We start from the raw sequence: 20,759 nt of genomic DNA, 5'->3' as shown, positions 1-20,759 counted from the left end.
ACATAGATATCATGTCGGACAAAGTGCGATGAAACCGCTCGATGAGTCCGTTCGTCGGAGGGTGGTAGCTGGAAGAAGTCTTATGGACGATGTTGGCTGCGCGCAGCACTTCCTAGGGGACTTGAGAAAGAAATGTCTTTCGACGGTGTCACGAAATCGGCGCCCATTTTCATCAAGCCGGTACAGCGCTAGGCGCGCGCGGCGTCGCGTGGAAGGCATGGAGAGCAAAGCCCCCTTCCCCGCGCGGGAGAGCGCGTAGCTTTGTACGCGTTGCCTTGACCCTCTTTCCCATTGCCCGGGGAGGACGGTGGTTCATCGGCCAGGAATGTGCCAGGCCTTTCGAGAACTTACTATGGGACCTGGCCAATGACGACGCGCGGCTCGACGGGAGGAGAAGAGGGAGCTATAACCAGCGAAGCTATGTGTGTGTGCGCGCTAGCTTTGGCGCGTGTTAACAAACAGACGCGGCGCGCCCTATTTAAAGCGACCGCGCCGCTTGTTGAGTCAGTCAGTCAGTTGTCAGTGTTTTGCGACCTGCTCGCCTCTGCTTCGGCTGGACTCCCGGGGATCACCCGCTGCTGGCAAGCCCACGGACTTTCAAGGGAGCGGCGCTCGTCTCGTATGGCGGCCACATCGTGACTCTTGAGGCGTCGGACTGCAACAGTGCCCGGTGAACAATTTGGTGTTTGTTTATGTACTCTCTCGTGTTTCATCTGTTGTAAAGCCTCTACGTTATTGGATACCTGTGTAATTGCATGCTTAGCGTTTGTATTCTGTGAACCTCTCGTCTATGTATTTCAAGTGATCTTGTGTATTCCTTTGTATCGTCTCTTGCTGTGCATAAATTGTGTTTTGTTTGTTACTTCTGACTCCGATCCTTAATCTGGTTTGAACCGGCGACCGCTGGGCACCAAACGACCACCCCCTTCTGTCACTACAAGGTAGTTGAATTCCGGCTGAGCTTGCCACGCAAGTCGAGGGCAGCGACCGGAACAGCTACCCCCACTCACTCTAAGGGTGTCTGGGAGTGTGCGCACCGTTAAGGGCGCATCGTTAATAATACCCCCTAATTATTAACGGGTGACAATTATTCTGGCGTCCGCGACAGGACGTTTGGTGCATTCAAGCTCAGAGGACGGAGAACGAGTTAAAAGAGTTTACGTAGAGCTCGTAAACTGTGTAGCAGCAGAGCGATAGCGGGAGGTAGTGCCGCGCGGAAGCGTTTAGGCGAAGTTCGCTAAGCAGTGTTTAGGCTGCACCCAGACGGTTCGCGTTTCAGATATGAATCTGAAAGAGTTGGTAGAGGCTGGCACCCAGCTGGGGTTGTCTGGTGCCGAACTGCGCAAATGGGTTAGCCAGAGAGAAAAAGAAGAAAGAGAGAGAGAAGAAAAAGAACGAGAGAGGGCTCGAAAGGAGCGGGAAGAGGAATTTCAGCGAGAAAAGGAATTACTTACTATGAAACTTCAGCTCCAAAACTCAGGGTGCAACAATGGTTTAGCTGAAGTGCATAGCCCCAGTGAAGGACATAGCAGCTTGCGGATAGACGCAAGTAAATTGATCCCGAAATACGACGAGAGAAGAGACGATCTCGACGCGTTCCTCTTGCGTTTCGAAAGGATCGCCGTAAATGCAAATTGGACAGACAGTGAATGTGCTACCATCTTGAGCACTTGTCTTAGCGGCGAAGCATTAAGTGTGTTTGGAAGACTTCCTCCTGAGGATGCAGGCAGCTATCACAAAGTGAAAACTGCATTACTTAAAAGGTTTAGATTTACGACGGATGGGTTTCGTGAGAAGTTCAGGACTGGAAAACCTATGGACGGTGAAACGGCAACACAGTATGTTGCGCGACTGAGTCATTATTTCGACCGCTGGACTGAACTCTCAAAAAATAAACTAGATTATGGCGCACTTCGCGAACTCCTAATTAAGGAGCAATTCCTGGGCAGCTGTCACCCTGGTTTGTCGCTTTATTTAAAAGAAAGAAAGGCACATACATTGGATGAAATGATGGAGCTCGCAGACCAGTATTTGGAAGCCCAGGGAGGCGAAAATTTGAGCAAAATTGTAAATTTGGAAACCCCTCGAAAGCCCGAATTCCGGCGGACACAACCTATTGTAAAGTCACCCCCGAGGTGCTATCTCTGCGGACAACTAGGCCACATCGCACCTAACTGCCGCAAACTCGAAACCAACAATCCATCCTCGTGTTGGAAATGCGGACAGAAAGGCCACAAAGCAATGTCGTGTCCCGAAGTTGACAAGGCATCTCCGCAGGCGGCATGCGCGAGGACTCCGTCAGAGTCAGAATGTCGCTGGAGGAAGAAGATGCCGATGGCTTTGTTGAGCTTAAGAACGGCAGGAAGGTCCGCGTGGTGCACGACCTAGAGGAGGAGGTAGCAGAGAAGGTGGTTAATCGGAAGAAGGACAAGAAAATCCGGGTGGTGAACGCCGTAGTACATGCACAACCTGGATCTGCGGTGAATCGGATGCCGGTTTCGAGGGGAAAGATAAAAGGAAAATCAGTTTCTGTGTTACGAGATACAGGTAGCAGTGCCGTAATTATTAAACGCAGTTTGATTCATGAGAATGATCTGACTGGCGAGAAATGCCCTGTGAGGCTAATTGACGACTCAATTCAATTGCTGCCTGAGGCAAAATTGGAAGTGCAGACGCCATACTATTCTGGAAAACTGACAGCCCTGTGCATGGAACGCCCTATATACGATTTAGTGTTGGGAAATATCAAGGGCGCAAAATTTCCCGAGGATCCTGAACAAAGTCCCGGGCCTGTGCGCTGCAAGGAATCTAAAAAGAAAAAGGCAGGGCGAGGAAAGCAAGGCCATGAGAAGCCGGAAGAAAAGCCTCGAGACAAGAATAAACAAAAGGAAGCACCTCAGGAGGAAACCGAAAAGAAAGAGGCAACGCAGGCAATTAAATCAGGAATGCCTAGGCTGTCGTTGATGCAGGTAGCCCAAGTGTTTCTCCTGCTTATGGGGACATTACTTGGAATATTTCACCTTCAGCGTAAGGAATACCGGTGCCTAGGAAAGAACACTATTACAGTGATTCTTTTTGTTGGTCTGTGCGCGTTGGCACAGGTTCCCGTGTATCCGTCGGCGCTACTGGTTGTAGGGGCAATTATCGGCACACATTGGTTGTGTGATTTGCAAGAGGATAAGTCCTGCCTCAGGGAATTTTCAGTAGTCCGATCGGAGAACATAGAAGCGTCTCAAATGCGAGAGCCTAGAGCGAAGGCAGAATTCCTGGCGGACAGAAGCGTGGCACGCACTGATCGCGGGTTATAATTACGCTCGAAAATTTAGGTTTGTGCGCTTCGCATTTGAAGAGCTGTGTGTTGTTGATTCTTATGTGTATCTGACGACATCGTGGTGCTATGTTTGTCAACATCATGGCATTGATGTGTGAATTTTGTAATGTGTTATGGCAGTTGTGAAATTTGTGCAATGTGTTAATATGGATATTTGCCCCATATATTTGTGAGCGCATGCATGTGCGCGCGATGTTCGTGGTTGTTGTGAATATTGTGGGACAATATTCTTTAAGGGAGGGGCAGTGTCACGAAATCGGCGCCCATTTTCATCAAGCCGGTACAGCGCTAGGCGCGCGCGGCGTCGCGTGGAAGGCATGGACAGCAAAGCCCCCTTCCCCGCGCGGGAGAGCGCGTAGCTTTGTACGCGTTGCCGTGACCCTCTTTCCCATTGCCCGGGGAGGACGGTGGTTCATCGGCCAGGAATGTGCCAGGCCTTTCGAGAACTTACTATGGGACCTGGCCAATGACGACGCGCGGCTCGACGGGAGGAGAAGAGGGAGCTATAACCAGCGAAGCTATGTGTGTGTGCGCGCTAGCTTTGGCGCGTGTTAACAAACAGACGCGGTGCGCCCTATTTAAAGCGACCGCGCCGCTTGTTGAGTCAGTCAGTCAGTTGTCAGTGTTTTGCGTCGTGCTCGCCTCTGCTTCGGCTGGACTCCCGGGGATCACCCGCTGCTGGCAAGCCCACGGACTTTCAAGGGAGCGGCGCTCGTCTCGTATGGCGGCCACATCGTGACTCTTGAGGCGTCGGACTGCAACAGTGCCCGGTGAACAATTTGGTGTTTGTTTATGTACTCTCTCGTGTTTCATCTGTTGTAAAGCCTCTACGTTATTGGATACCTGTGGAATTGCATGCTTAGCGTTTGTATTCTGTGAACCTCTCGTCTGTGTATTTCAAGCGATCTTGTGTATTCCTTTGTATCGTCTCTTGCTGGGCATAAATTGTGTTTTGTTTCTTACTTCTGACTCCGATCCTTACACTGGTTTGAACCGGCGACAGCTGGGCACCAAACGACCACCCCCTTCTGTCACTACAAGGTAGTTGAATTCCGGCTGAGCTTGCCACGCAAGTCGAGGGCATCTCCTTTGCGACCGGAACAGCTACCCCCACTCACTCTAAGGGTGTCTGGGAGTGTGCGCACCGTTAAAGGCGCATCGTTAATAATATCCCCCTAATTATTAATACCCCCCTAATTATTAACGGGTGACAGACGGTCGCTAACGAGATTATGGGGAGCTCCATGACGCAAAACTATGCACGCAGGAAACAATCCACGACTTCAGAGGCGGCACCGGAGCAAAGAGGGGCCGTTTCAGCGTATCGCTTTAGATGGTCGATGGCAGTGACAACAAAACGGTTGCCGTCTGACGTCAAAGGGAGAGGACCAAACTAGTCAATGGCGACCGTGTCGAAAGGCACAGATGGGCAAGGTAGAGGTTGCAGTAGGCCAGCAGGAGGGGATGTTGAACGCTTGCGATGCTGGCAAGACGGACATGATGAAATGTATTTGGCGACGTTGGCAGGAAGCCCAGGCCAGAAGTAGCGGCTCTTGATACAGTCGTTAGTTTTAAAGTGGCCTAAATGTCGTCGTGATAAGCCTCCATAATTTTAAAACGATGGGAGCGAGGTGCAACCGGTACCCAGCGTTGACCCGTAGGGTGATAAACGTCGCGGTTAGGTGTTCCATGGTGACATCGGAACCGACGCAGCTAACGGCGCAAGCGACTGTTTGGGACAACTGATTCTCCGCGGAGGCGAACGATGATTGTGCGGCAGTAAGGGTCAGTCAGCTGCAGTGACGAGAAATCAGTATTAATCTCTAGTGGAGCTATAGCGATGAGTGGAACATTCAGGTGGCCAGCAGAAGTCTGACTCGAATGGTAAGAGTAAGAGGAGGGAAGCCGTAGGTGGGGCCGCATCAGTAGGAATCAATGGGCAGCGAGAGAGGGCGTCAGCGTCGAGGTGTTTTCGCCAAGATTTATAGGTGACGGTGAAGGTGTACTCTTGAAGACGTAGTACCCAGCGATCCAGTCGACCCGATGAGGTCATCAGCGATGACAGCAAACAGTGCGTGATGGTCTGTGACAATAATGAAATGGCGGCCATACAAATAAGGTCGAAATTTTTTAATCGACCAAACAACGGCGAGGCACTCTTGTTCGGTAATAGTATGTTTACGCTCAGCTTCAGTAAGCGTACGACTGGCGTATGCGACGGCTTGCTCTCCAGACACTGAGTTGCATTGAAAAAGAACCGCGCCAATACCGTGGCCACTGGCGTCTGTGTAAAGTATGGTGGGCGCGTCAGCTTCAGAATGGAGAAGGACAGGAGTGGAAGTGAGTACCTGCTTGAGAGCTTTGAAGGCGTCTTCACATTCAGTGGACTAGGTGTAAAACACTTGCGAAGACACGAGCTTGTGTAACGGGGCCGCAATTGTTGCAAAGTTCCGAATAAAACGATGGAAGTAGGAGGCTAAGCCAAGGAAGCTGCCATGATCTTTCTAACAGTGGGGCAGAGGAAAATTAACGACAGCCGCAATTTTTTCGGGATCAGGCCGGATTCCTGCCTTACTGACGACATGGCCGAGTACTTTGATCGTTTTACTCGCAAAGTGGCATTTCTTGGTATTCAGCTGAAGCCCTGTCTGGGCAAGGAATGTGAGGACTTTAGTGAGACACTGTAAGTGCTGAGCGAAGTTTGACGAGAAGACAATGATGTCCTTGAGATAACATAGGCATGTTTCCATTTCATGCCGCGAAGCACGGTATCAATCATGCGCTCAAAGGTGGCCGGCGCATTGCAGAGTCCGAAAGGTATCACGTTAAATTCGTAGAGACTGTTGGGGGTAGAAAAGGCAGTCTTGTCCTTGTCTGTCTCGTGCATAGGATTTTGCCAGTATCCCGAGCGAAGGTGGAGACTGGGGAAATACTCAGCGCCTTCAAGACAGTCTAATGCGTCATTAATACGAGGCAAAGGGTAAACATCCTTGCGTGTGATCTTGTTAAGTGCCCGGTAATCCACGCAGAAGCGGACCGAGCCATCTTTTTTTCGAACGTAACCACAGGTGAGGACCAAGAGCTCATAGATGGCCGGATGATATTTCGAGCAAGCATGTCAGCAACTTGCTCCTCAATGACTTTGCGTTCTACTGCCGAAACGCGATACGGCCGTCATTGAACAATAGCTGAGCCGTCCGTCTCTATGCGATGAGAGGTGACGGAGGTCTTCCCTAACGCTGAGGCGCACACATGAAAAGATTCTCGATGCCGCAAGTGGACGTCTAGCAGAGCTGTTTACTGCTCGGATGTAAGGCCAGGGCTGATGGCGGCTGCGAGCGCAGATGATGTCGGAAATGGAGGCTTGGCAGCAGGCAGTGGTGCACTGGAAAGTGTGCTTAGGGGAACGGGATCGCCGTCAAAAATAAACCCGAATGTCGTGCCTTGTGCAGTAGGAACGGCTGGAGAGTTGTATTTAGGGCCGCAACCACCGCGCAATCACGGGTGAAGGAGGTGAGGCACGAGGCAAGAGCTGGGCCGTCGGAGGTCCAGTGAGGAGCGGGCATAAAGAAGGCCTCGCCACCGAGAGGGTAGTCCAATGCCATGATGATCAGCTCCTCGCGTCCTGGGGGCAAAACGAAATCAACTGCTGCGAACACGTGTGGTGGTGAACAATCAGAAGTCGGAAATATTTCGGGGTCCGCAAAATGAATAAGTGGTGAACAATCAGTAGTCGGAAATATAACGGGGTCCGCAAGATGAACAAGGCGCTCACGGCAAGAGATGAGGGCGGACGCCGACGATAAGAAATCCCACCCCAAGATTATGAGATGCACGCACGTGGGGAGCACAATAAATTCAATATGATGCCGCTGGGTATCGATAAGGACACGTGCTGTGCATTTGCCGGTGGGTTTCATAAGAGTTCCATTAGCTCTACGAAGTGGCGGACCAACGTATGGCGTTACAACTTTGCGCAGATGAGAACACAGAGAGAAATGCATGACAGAATAAGCGGCGCCGGTGCGATGAGGGCCTCAACGTACAATCCTTCAACAATCACACCTAACATATTTGACGGTCGCCCAGGAGGAGGAGGAGGAGGAGGAGGATTTCGAACTCGAAGCAATTTTCCCCCCCAAAAAACTGCTTCGGTTTGTTTTCAGCTCTAGGTTCGAAGGGTTGGGAGGCAGGACGAAGCGGTGACGTGCGGCGAAAAGGAGAAGGAGATCGGCGTCGGAAGGACGCGAGGGCCGTGAAACACAGCTGGAATCTGGAGGAGATGAAGAGCGCCGGTAAAAGTCTGTGTACGGCAGTGTAGAATAATCAGGCTGGCGCACGAGGGCACGTTCAAAGGGAGCATAACACTGTTGCTCGTCTTACTGGCGGCGCGGCGGCAGACACGGGCAATGTGGCCACGTATCCCACAATAGTAGCACACGGGGCAGGAGGCACGCCAGGCTGGTACAGGACGGTGTACTGTAGGATATCGTGCCATGGCAGCGACGTGACCGCACACGGGTGCCGAACAAGTCGGGGAAGGCGGGGTGGGTTGGCGTGAAGTAATCTCAGCATAGGTTGGCAAGGGAGGTTGGGAGGCGATGGGAGGTGGAGCAGGTGTCACAGTGCAGTTCAAATTCGCCAGTTCATCTTTGATGATGCCGCCCAGATTCACGGTTGCTGGCGGAAGAGTTGGTGATACAGCAGAAGGGTTGTTGAGGGCGTAGAGCGCCTGCCGGATCATGGTGCGTATTAGGGACCGCAAATTTCCATCTTTAAGGGAGCCGCCATCACTGGGGTCTTGCATTAGGCTGCACGACTGTAGCTGGTCCAGACGTTGACATGTAAATGTGATTTCAGACACGGACGACGGATTTCGAACCACGAAGGCATTGAAAGCAGTAGTGTTAATTCCCTTAATTAGGTGGCGAACACGTTCAGGTTCAGGCATAGCAGCGTTGACACGGCGACAAAGGGCAAGAACGTCCTCGATATACGACGTATAGGACTCGCCGGGCTGCTGGAGACGAGCTTCGAGATTTTTCTTTGCCTGCTCTGAGCGACCAGCCGGAGTGCCAAATATTTTCGTTAGCTGGTCCGTGAATGTAGGCAAGTCAGCTATGTCATCCTCATGATTAAGGAATCAGGTTTTGGCGACGTCGGCCAAGTAAACGACGACGTTTAGCTGTCTGTGAGCGTCATCCCAGTGGTTAAATGTGCTGACCCTATCGTAGTTGTCGAGCCAGTCGTCGACATCTTCACCGTGAAGGCAAAGATCTGGGGATCGCGCTTGCGGCTGGTGACTGTCCAGGCAGGGGCAGTCGCAGTAGGAGCAGGAGACGCCGGAGGTGAGCGAGCATCGTTGCCCTCATCCATAGCACAGGGCCGTTGACGCAAGCGAAGGCCTGAACGGAGCTCCAGGGAGAACAGTAGGTGGGTCTAAAGCGAGAGGTGGAGAATACTAATCGCGCCTCCGCCACTTGTAAGGCAGCACGTGGATGAACGTCTGTTCTTTTGTAGAACCAGCTGGCACGCAGCGCGCGACGCTCCGAGCAGCAGTCAGCAATGATGACGATGATGATGATGGATTTATACAGATGAAAGAGGTGAAAGTGCACGCCCTGCGCTCACAATGTACATATAGGGAGGGGGTTGAAGCTCGAATGGGTGCGGTAGGGCATAAACGTAAAGGAGATGACGCACGGTGGAAAAACAGTAAACTTTTATTCGACGTTTTGGCCGGGGTCCGGCCTTTGTCAAGGAATGTAGAAAAAAGCTGTCGGTCCTCATTTGGTATATGCATGCGCAATTACAAGAACACGTGGCCAGTCATCATGCCGCGATTTGAATGACTGTTTACTTTTTTTTTGTGCCGCGCTAAATCACAGTTATATTTCATTGTTAAATTCTAATTTCGTGTTATCTGCAACTGTCGCCTACCAATGAGAATGATATTTCAGTAGATGAATCCCCCCTCTCCATCCTGTACATTGCAGGATTTAGTGTGATGTGTACTCCACCCATTCTAACCTCGTGATATTTTGTTTTGTGCGCTAATAGTGACAACAAACTTTTAAGTGATATATCTTACTTTCATTGTGCAACATATTAAGATGCATGACCTTAGCACAAAACGTGTCATTCTGTCTCTATACCTTGCACCTACATTACATCACGTGTATGGAATCTTGTTTTGATATTTTGATTTTTATTCGTTGCTATTGGCTGGTCACGCGTTCTGGGATTGTGCATGTATATAAGAAATGAGGACCGACAGCTCCTTTCTACATTCCTTGACCAAGGCCGGACTCCGGCCGAAACGTCTGATTAAGGTTTACTGTTTTTCCACCATGCGTCATCTCCTTTACGTATATATATATATATATATATATATATATATATATATATATATATATATATATATATATATATATATTGTGATGTGCTTAGCCGACGACGAAGTGAAGTGTGCAGGAGCGGAGAAACAGAAGAGGATGAAGATAGAATAAAGCAGGGCGTTCCAAGGAGCGGCCGTGTTTCTGCTTGCTCTCCGTCACAATGGCGCAGTCGACGAACGTCGGGCCCGACCCGGACCTCCGCGACCCGCCGCTCCTCCTTCGAAGCGGCCGGACAGTCACACGGCCGGCTCATTCGGCGCCTGGGACCCCTATTCCACCAGAGAACGGCGTCCATGCCTCCTCGGCAGATTCGGCTCTGGCGGCCCTCCTTCCCGAAGTGCTCTCAACCCTCCGGGAGGTAACCGCCACTTTGACCGCAGCGCTTGGCCGCGTCTCGATGTCCTCTGGGTGCCCAGTACCACCGGTACAACTTCCGGAGTTCCGTGGATTTTCTGATGACGCCGAAGCATGGGTTGAACTTGTCGACGCTGCTGCCTGGCGTTCCGCCTGGTCCCCAACCACCACGCTCGCCATCGCGGAAGACCATCTCCGTGGTGCCGCCCGCGCCTGGCACCAGTACGAAGGCCGCCGCTACAACACTTGGTCGGCCTGAACCTCTGCCCTCCTTGCTGCGTTTACGCCTCTGGCCAGTGCGCACGACGCCAAACTCACGACGATGAAAGCGCGGCGCCAGGCTCCAGGTGAAGACGTTGCCCTTTACATTTACGATAAAGTCCGTCTTCTTCAGGCCTGCAACATCGAGTGGCCCACGTCCGAAGCTAAACAGTACATCGTCGACGGGCTTCACGATGACACCCACGCATTGATTATGTCCACACTGGACACGGACAGCCTCTGCATGGTTGTCCACCGGGCGGCCGCCTTGCATGACACCGCCAGTCGTCGCGGGGTGCTTGCTGCTGCCGGGACATCAGCAGCACTTCAGCATGCTGTCCATCCAAAACGACGAAGTGCAGCTCCGCTCATGCCGGACCGCCTCTAGCCCATCTGTGGACAAGCATCCTGAAGGTGAGGCTAATCGCATGCAACAACAACAGGAAAAGGTGCAGCACGAGAAGGAAGCCTCTGTTTCCCGATGGAGGATGAGTGGGACAGTGAAGGGGTTTGATGTGATCTGGGGCTACGGCTTCATCAACCGCGCTGACACTGGCGAGGACATTTTTGTCCACCGCACCGCGTTCCAACACTCGCGTAGACTTCGCCTCATCCGGAAAGGGCAGGAGGTTCAATATGAGGTGATTCCAGGAGAAAAAGGCCTTACTGCTGCTAATGTCAGTGGGCTAGACGTAAAGTCTGAGCAGAAACGTCACCAGTTTATTGGAAAAGAGCGAGACCGCGCCTACCGGTGTACGCAACAAAGTTGTGCACGGCACGGTGCTGCCGGTGGAAGCGGTGGCAGCAGGAACAAGCATTTCGGTGCAGCTTTCTCCATTTCCGTCAGCACTATGGATGCATCACGAGTGCAGTTACAGATCAGGAAAAATCGTCGAAAACCGCAGAAGGAGAGCAAGCCAGCACCAAGTAGCTGGCACAGGAGAAACTTTGAGGTACTTGACTCTCAACAAGGCCTTGGAGGAACGCCCAAGTGGCAACGACCCAAAGAATCTCTACCAGAGAGCAACTTGCCACTGACTGGACCAGACATGTGCAAATATCGATGCGAACGTCTTCGTGGCTCCGCAAAAGGACAGCCCGGAAAAAAACCGTCATGTGCAACAGATGCGACAGCAGCGGTGTGGGGTGATGCATTTAAGGACCGCAGTCGTGGCCGAGTGTGATGTGCTTAGCCGACGATGAAGTGAAGTGTGCAGGGGCGGAGAAACAGAAGAGGATGAAGATAGAATAAAGCAGGGCGCTCCAAGGAGCGGCCGTTTTTCTGCTTGCTCTCCGGGAAACAGTATAAAATTTTTCACTTATATATATATATATATATATATATATATATATATATATATATATATATATATATATATATATATATATATATAGTAATTTTGGACTTGGTTGCGAACACGTAAAAAGCCTTTAAATGTCCTTGTCATCTTAAAGTTAGTATTGTATTTTTTGCAGACAATGATGTGCCAAAATCACGGACTGCATTCTGGACTACACTAATCCAAATTTCAAATTTAGCCCATTGTTATGCCAGGTTAAATACACTTCGATGTAGTTATATCATGTTAATTTAGATATGAAGACTATTTTACCAGTAGCAATTCATTGTTTTAGGCTCAGATGTATAGACGCGTCCCAAGAAACAGCGTTGAGGTTTGTTTAGTGGCTATAGTTTTCAAGGCAGATTTCTTCAGGAGCTATTATGCATGATAGATTCGCAGCATCGTTCTTTAACTTCACCTAGCTATAGTAAAATTCTAGTTTAAACTTCAATTTGTGTGAGTAGAACATAATTTCAAAACAGCGCGGTTCAGGGGTAAACAGAAACAAGTGTGACAGATACTGCGCCTTTCGGTTCCCGTGAGCCAATTATTATTATTAAATATTATTAATATTTTGGTATTATATTTGAAAGTAACCTAATCAGTAAAACATAAGTTATCAGAATTATTTGGCTTGCGAGGTGCAACATTTAAAAAATCTGAGGTATGTATAAGTCAATTTTTGTCAAATAGCAGTCACTGGGATATTTATTAGAAATAACGAACAGTTTATAATAGAGCGAAAACTGTGTCAAATAAAAACGTTAGATTGTTTAACCGTTGTCAAACCATTGGTTGAGCAAAAGCGTTACGACCTTCGAGTTGAGTCTGCTACAAGATAAAAATGGGTTGCAGCGCTTTTAACCAACTTTTCATAGCTGCCAGCTTCAAGAATTTCAGGCTCTTGTTCTGGGGCTCCACTTGGGATCCTTTTTTACATACATGTGCTGTACGTTGGGATATACTAATCATTAGTGCCTTAATATGTGCACCTGTTGTTCTTGCGCGTACCTATTAAAGCCCACAGTGCTAAGCTGCATGATTATGTGAAAGGCCATCCTATACACAAGTGGGTCCTCTTCTCCCTCAGCGAGGCACAAAGAGTTCTACTTTAGTATTAAATAGAGCTTTTGTTCAAAAGGCACCAGCTGGTGGTAGTTTGGCAGAACCTCACATGCGACATTTTCGTCAGCCATATCAGTGACTGCAAACAAGCGTCAGATAACGTACTGCCAAAAATATTGGAACGTCATCACAGATGTTTAAGCAATGGCGAAGCGAAAGGTATTCAGAGCAGTTTCTCAGTAGCCGCTTCACACACATCAGCATCAACGTTCAAAAAAAGAATTTAGCGAGACCATTGCAGAAAATCCACGAGAAGAATGCGAAAGAACTAGAGCTGCCGTTGACGTTGTGGACTAGTAATCGACGCGATTCTGCATCTTAATAACCAATCCGGTAAGATCTCACTGCCACTATTCGACCTTCGATGTTATCACTCGTTGAGGTGTGATTTTGTTTACAATTTGACGCAGCATTTTAGTTGGCTGGCTGTGTGAGGTCATCAAATTACCGACGGCACTGGTAGAGATGTCACCCATAAATGACGTCACTCAACGTATGACGCCATCGGCTTATGACGTCACGTGATACATGACTTAGGACTATGACAATGTCTCGGTGGCGTCGTCGAATCTCTGACTTCAGCTTATGCTAGCCAGCTGCTTTCTGCAATTTCTGTTCCTTTTAATACTTTTCTCTTTCTTACTACTACACTCGTCATTTCCCTGAGCGCCTTACGGTGTCCTTACGTTAGACAAAGAGAATTATTATTCGTGCCAACGCGTCCAGCGTACATTAGTGGTTAGAGCACTCGGCTGGAAATCAGAGGGATGGGGTTAGGACTCTTGCCGGTAACGTGATTTTTTTTCTTTACGTGCCAATGCAAAGTACGTTTTCTAGTCATACTTTCTGGTCAAAATGCTTCATCATACGAAGCATGAGTCAAGAGGACATCAACTGGCAGTGACGACGTGAAGTGATCAACATCAGCAAACACATTTTTCGGACACAAAGCTACTAAGGCCTTCGCTTTACTAAATCTTCATCGCCATAAATATGAAGCCACCCTCACTACCAGCACGATCGCTGTCTTTTATTTTCCTTCCCTTCATAAACACACTCCTGGTTCGTCATCATACTTTCAAAAGACGTTCAGCGATACATCCTCAGAATTCCTCAGGTTCGTCTATCAACTGTATTATTACGAATCGCCAAACTTTCTAACTGTAATATTACGAAAGACTACACAGAGGGTCTGCTTCTATCTAAAATCTTCATCCCTGTGATATGTTGATTTGATTCAATGAAGATAAATTTAGCAAAAACAGTTTTTATTATTTTAGCGAAGTTGTGCACCAAGAAAGAGAAATTTCATAGGCCACAAATTTTAACACAAATCTTTGCGCATAGGCAGAGGGCGAAGTAAAGAACAAATAAAATGATTACCTGCATGCCCTTCTGTAGGCTTCCTCGTTGAACTGGCCTTCGGCATTCATTTGAAGTTCACGTCTTTGAAATACATAGTCGTATCCTGTGTAGCAGTCAGCGATGCCCTCTTTGGTGCACTCAATAAGTTCAGGAGGGCTTTGTCTGCCTGAAATGCGAACATCACAAGAAAACACGTGACGCGAGCACCTAGGGCGCGCATTCGGTTGTACTTTATTCATTTTGGTGCAGGCTATGAAATTATTATTCACGGAGAAAGGGGGAGGGATTGCCATGGCGGTTAAGTAATGTCTGCTGTGAACAGCTGGATATGATTCGTAAATAATTTATACCTGCCAAATCTACTCAGGCCGCTGTAGAGGGCTCCGGTAATTGCGACATGTGGAGTTTTTAACGTGAACAAACTTAGATGTTCCTTTGCATTCATGTGAGCTGTGTCAGCACCTACGTGAGCCTTCTCAGCCGTACTCACAGCGCCTGTGTGTTTTAGCGCCTGCACGTGTCTGAATCGACACGATCATGTTACCCGGGTGCATTCATCGATGCCTCCATCGAAATGCAGGTCTACAGCTGGGATGGATTTCGATCCCCCAGCTGACTAGTCGAACGCCCTCACCCCGAAACCATCGCAGAGGCGCACATATATGCAAATTCGTTCTCATTTTCAGCCACGCCTTGTTTGGTTTGCCCTTTCAGACTTATTTTTGGTGGGCTCTGCCTGCTGCTTGAAGGAAAAGTTATGTGGCGACTTCATATGTCATAATTATTGACATCCGCTGCTTTCTATCTAGCTGCACGCCGTTACATGAGAAACTGTTTTAAGTCATTGCAGGCGCTATGATATTGGAATGAAATCAAGCCCAGCTTTTCGCCCTCAGACGTATTGCAAGATAACAAAAACTTATAACATGCCGCTAAGAACACAATGGTGGGGTTGCTTTAATTAACGTCGCGATAGGTAGCAAGCTTCGGCCTTAAAAACTGGCTTACACTCGCATCGAGTCGCTAAGACCACGATAAAAAGTAATGAATAGCGTTTTTACAATTGTAAGGCAACTTCAGAATATTGTGAACATACTGATGGAAATCTGCATGATGAAAATCTTGCGATCCGTAGCAAAATCATGCCTGTAATATCTACCTTGTTGCACATTGAATAGTGAAATCTGTCATATCAAATCAATTGGAAAGATTTTAACAAGAAACGACAAACATCCCGAAAGCATATACGGAGATATATTCACACTTAGGTTCTTCTCTTTTTTTATTATTTAGCCCTCAGGGTACACATATACATCTAGGAGAGAAGGGGCAAAAACGGTGCGCCTATAGGAATGAACAACGAGATTAGCAAGGAATATCAACATTTTAGGCTGCAATGAAGAAAATGAAAAAACAACGGGAAAAACTCCTAAAAGCAAAGCAACAAAAGAAACTGCACTGCAGTTTTGAAATGTGTCTATTATGGATGCGCAGGTTGCAGGTATGTTATTTCAGTTGTGACATTTGTGCATAAACAATAAGTGTAACCCTGCGATGTTTGGCGTGTGGTATGTGATATTATGAATGTGATCGCCGAGAGAAGAAATAAACACGGATAGCTGGATTCAGATAGAGAAAAGAGCAAGGCTATCAAAAATATGTTAGGAAATCAACATAAACGGGACACCTTTCCACGCATTGATAATAAATATAAGTCTCGAGTGGATTTCGTTACTTTTAGACTCTTTGGCGTTGGTAGCAAAATGAACTGAACAATTTTCTGCTGGCTAGAGTTTATAAATTAGTGTGCTGAGGTACGGATCGAGGATGTACGATACGTAACCCCACTGCAAAAGAACATTGCTTGTTTATAACAGCAGCCTAATGAATGACGGTGTAGGAGCGAAATTTGTGTTTTTGTTATCGTTCCAAATAACAAAGTGCGGGAAATATGTGTTTTTTAACAACACGCTGTTGCGAAAATGCGCTTGTACAGATTGTTGGGTATATTATTACTCAGCACGACATTACTACGAAATACATCGTCGCTTTTCTTTTGTAGCAATTCATGCTGATATATAGCGGAATGGATAACTTTAACAACGTAATTCATATTTGTATATATTTTACGTTTTCTGCCGAACATAGACTTCGGGTGGTTCTTACCGTACCTTTCTGTTCAAGTAGGAAATCTCCAGAGAAATGGTACCGCTCAGGATAAGCCGTTTCAAAAAACTCACCTTCTTCGGCAGTGGTGCCGGCGTGGAAGCTCAGCAAGAACGCAGACGCGTAAAATATTGCCCGCTGACTGACAAAGCTCAATGTAGACATTTTGCGGCGACGAAAGAAAAAGCTGTGGTCTCCTTCTTGAGCAGCAACAATTATGAAGCGAGTATGTGCACTGCCTAGAGGTGCACACGATCGTCGCAAGTTGTTCGCCTCCTCTCAAGGTTAAGCGACCAATCGGAGCTTGAAACTGACTCCAACAGCCGTCCCCGTCCGCACGTGTGACTGTTGTAATTACACCCTAGCGGATGTGCTGTCCTTAAAATGGATAAGAGACACCACATGAGGAAATCGCGAACGCAAAAACAGACCGCCAGATAAGAAGAAGGGCAATGAAAAAGGAACAAATCTTGTAATGTCTGGCGGACCGTTCAAGGTCATTGTGCGTCGGAGAGTTGGATCAAACGAATGCAGCTTAAGAGTTTTTTTTCTTTTTGAGGCGCTTTTATTGACGGAAATGTATTACAGAAATTAGTATTGCTTGAATTGGTATAATAAGAAGTCCTAAAGCAAAGCTGCTAGGAAACCTACAATAAAACGCCTAATACAAATGCTCAACATAGCATAAATACACCATTATATATAAGTAAATAAATATATATACACGTGAGAAAAAGCTTCATACTGATTCCTGTTTTATTTGGAGTCGAAGTTTCGGCAAGAACCCTGCCTTTCTCAAGACTGATGGTACAAGGTTCTTGTGTGCCTTCTTATAATTTTGGCAAGTGAACAGGTTATACAAACACAATGTGGGCACATACAGGTGAACCTTGAGAACACGTTCAAAATAGTCAGACGTCTGACCTTTATAAAACACACACACACACACACACACACACACACACACACACACACACACACACACACACACACACACACACACACACACACACACACACACGCATATATATATATATATATATATATATATATATATATATATATATATATATATATATATTGTGAGCCTTCCACGGATCTTCTTTCATTTGTACATACCATAATCTTGTTCTTTCTTTTGTACATACCATCGTCATCGTCCCGCGGCGCCGGCTCCAGCACGCGCCTGGGTTCTCCATCAGATTAAAAACGCTGACACGGCGTACCTTGCCTTGCCGTCACGACTTTGGCGTCTCGACCTGGCCTTCTTTCACACGTGGTGAAGGTGAAATTTGATCCCCCTACTGCCTTGTGCCCTGCCTTTCGCTGGAGCTACGTTCCGGTCGCCGTTTGGCAACAACCACCATCGTTATGTCAACCGAGAGCAGTCCCGACCCGGCCGGACCCTCTACCTCGGCTACACCGCCGCCTCCCACTGTGCCCACTGTGCCCACACGACAACGCGACCCGCCGCTGTTCGCCGGTCGTCGCGACGAGGACGTGGATGACTGGCTTGACACTTATGAACGCTGCAGTGCCTACAACCGGTGGGATGACGCTTTAAAATTCCTCAACGTTTCCTTCTACCTGATTGAGGTCGCCAGGAATTGGTTTATCAACCGCGAGCCCCACACCACTAACTGGCCCACCTTCAAACAGCAGTTCCGCCAATACTTCGCCGACCCCGCAGTTCGGACTGAGATCGCGAGGATCAAGCTCGCTTCCCGTCGTCAAGGTCCCGATGAGTCGTATGCCTCTTACATAGAGGCCATACTTGCACTCTGCCGGCGTATTAGCCCCACCATGCCTGAACCTGAACGCGTGCACCATGTCATGAAAGGAATCAATTCTGAGGCTTATAACACCCTACTCGCCCAGAATCCATCAAGTTTTGATTCCATTATTACGACCTGTCAACGACTCGAACAGCTGCAGTCCTCCCGATTGCAGCCAGACTTCTCTACTGGCCCCCCCTCAACTGACTTCGATCTACGAACCCTAATTCGAGCGATAATCCGCGAAGAGCTCCAAGCCTTGAGCCCTTTCTGCCGGCACGGGTGTGATCACTCTTCTTCTAATGACACCAGTCTCCGCACCATCATTAAAGAAGAATTGGCAACTATTACCCACCCTGTCGCACCTGACCCTCCTGCACCTCGTACAGCGCCGACTTATGCTCACGTTGCTGTACCTCCTCCTCCTTTTGGTTCCCCCCCCCCCACGACAAGCACCACCCTACAACCACATCAATGCCGTGACGACGGCTCAGCCTACGCCGCCCTATTACGCACCTTGGCGCCCTTCTCGCCCAGTGTGCTACTACTGTGGAATCAGAGGACATATTTCCCGCTTCTGTCGTCGACGCATTCAGAACGAGCGGCGTGGTTACGACGCCTTCGAAAATGACGTACCCGCATATTATCAGCGACGATCTATTCACAGCTCACCTCGTCGATCCTCTCCACCACCGGTATCCTCGTCTGAACCAAGTGGCGCCCATGTTTCCCGACGCCGGTCCGTTTCCCCATACCGCCGCTCTGTTTCTCCACTTCGACCAGCAACAACTGTTCCTGTCCGTCATTCGGAAAACTAAGCGATGCAGTTTCCGGAGGTGAAACTGCACTCTGCGAACTTACCAAAAGTCCTCCTCATCTCCCGTACAATATGATTTCCGTTTTAGCTGAAGGATTACCGGTCGAAGCTTTGATTGACACAGGGGCTGCAATTTCTGTTATTCGCGCTGATTTATGCCACCGTTTGCGGAAAGTAACGACACCATATGATGGACCTGAACTTCGTGGAGCAAATGACGTCCCTCTACATCCTTCAGCAAAGTGTACAATTCGAATTGTTATAGACGGCGTCCGCCACCATGTGCAGTTTGCTGTGCTTTCACCGTGTGCGCATCAGATGATTTTTGGTTGGGATTTTATGTCGACCGCGTCAGCGTTAATTTCTTGTGGCGACCGTGTCATTCATATGACAGACAGTGATTTTTCGTCTGACATGTCTGAAGGACGTCATTCCCTCATTTCCGCAGTTGACACTGTATTGCCTCCACAGTGCGAAAAACTTGTTACCGTTCTTTCGGAACACATCACTGACGGGGATGTACTTATCGCACCATCTCATCGTCATCTTGCACGTGGAATCGCCTTCCCATCAAGTCTTGTGCGATTCCGCAGCGGCTCAGCGATAGTAGCTGCCACGAACACAACCCGTGAATCCATCGTCCTGACTGAAGGAACTTCCCTGCCATGCATATTGGATGCTCACCCTAATTCCATTATGGTGCTCACCGCCCCGCTACCTCAGCAACGTGATCCATCGCACGTCTCTCTTCCGATGCTGTCGAAGACAATCAGTCCGGACCTCACGCCGCACCAACGCAAAGAATTGCTGAAATTGCTTCAAGCCCATCAAGCCATTTTCGATGCCACTTCCCCTCCACTGGGACGGACTAGTGTTGCACACCACCGCATCATTACTGAAGGTAACTCGATCGTACGCCGGCGACCTTATCGGGTTTCTCTCTCGGAACGAAAAGTAATCGAAGAAAATGTGAATGACATGCTCCGTCGCGATATTATTCGTCCATCAACAAGCCCATGGTCTTCCACAGTAGTTTTAGTTAAAAAAAAGGACGGATCGGTACGATTTTGTGTTGATTATCGCGCACTAAACAAAATTACCCGTAGAGATGTCTACCCGATGCCGCGAATAGATGACGCCCTTGACTCTCTCCAAGGCTCCGAATATTTCTCGACCTTGGATCTCCGCTCAGGTTATTGGCAAATACCAATGCATGAGGGCGACAAAGAGAAAACCGCTTTCGCACCTGGCCTTCTTTCACAATATATATATATATATCTTTTTTTTCAGTGTTTGTAAATATATATTTGCAGTGTTTTATTCCTTCCCTTACGGGGGTCTCGGTTCTGGCAGTCTTGCAGCCATAGGTAGGATAAGAGTGTTCTAACACACCTTTCGTCCTCGCCCTTGATCACGTTCTACGTGCCGCTGGCGGTAACCCAGGACGTTCCACGTCCACCGCTATGGTTGAGGGTGGCGCTGTTGAACACTCTCAAGGTTCGTATACAGACAACTTTAATACCCAAGAAAGTAGCAGGTGGGACAGCGGCCGATGTAGCTCAGTTGGAAGAGCTAAGGACGCGATATTCGGAGGTCATAGGTTTGTTCCCACCATCGGCACGTTGTTTTTCCTTCTCCTTTGTGTTTAATTATTTTTCCGCTTAACAAATTACATTACTAATTTATGTGATTATCGAAGTAAAAATTAACAAAAGACATAAAGTACAATCCCCAATGCTTTCCTTCGCATGGCCGACGTCGGCCTTATTTTGTTCATGTATTGAATATATATATATATATATATATATATATATATATATATAT

At 48.3% G+C, this 20,759-nt stretch overlaps 1 protein-coding gene across 1 annotated transcript in view; it reads right to left on the bottom strand.

The window, feature by feature from the left end:
* Window positions 1-16,672, bottom strand: part of LOC146177247 (uncharacterized) — a 35,863-nt gene extending 19,191 nt beyond the window's left edge. Inside the window, exons 1-2 of the mRNA XM_084581116.1 lie at window positions 16,418-16,672; window positions 14,196-14,343 (exon numbers count right to left, since the gene is read on the bottom strand). Coding sequence (XP_084437242.1) covers window positions 14,196-14,343; window positions 16,418-16,508 — 239 coding nt within the window. The 5' untranslated portion in view covers window positions 16,509-16,672. The remainder of the gene's footprint in view (window positions 1-14,195; window positions 14,344-16,417) is intronic.
* Between the last annotated feature and the right edge of the window lie 4,087 nt (window positions 16,673-20,759).

Source organism: Amblyomma maculatum, chromosome 10 (assembly GCF_055883805.1).
Source record: "Amblyomma maculatum isolate TAMU_Amacu chromosome 10, ASM5588380v1, whole genome shotgun sequence".
Taxonomy (NCBI): Eukaryota; Metazoa; Arthropoda; class Arachnida; order Ixodida; family Ixodidae; genus Amblyomma; species Amblyomma maculatum.
This window is presented reverse-complemented; position numbering and strand designations above follow the sequence as displayed.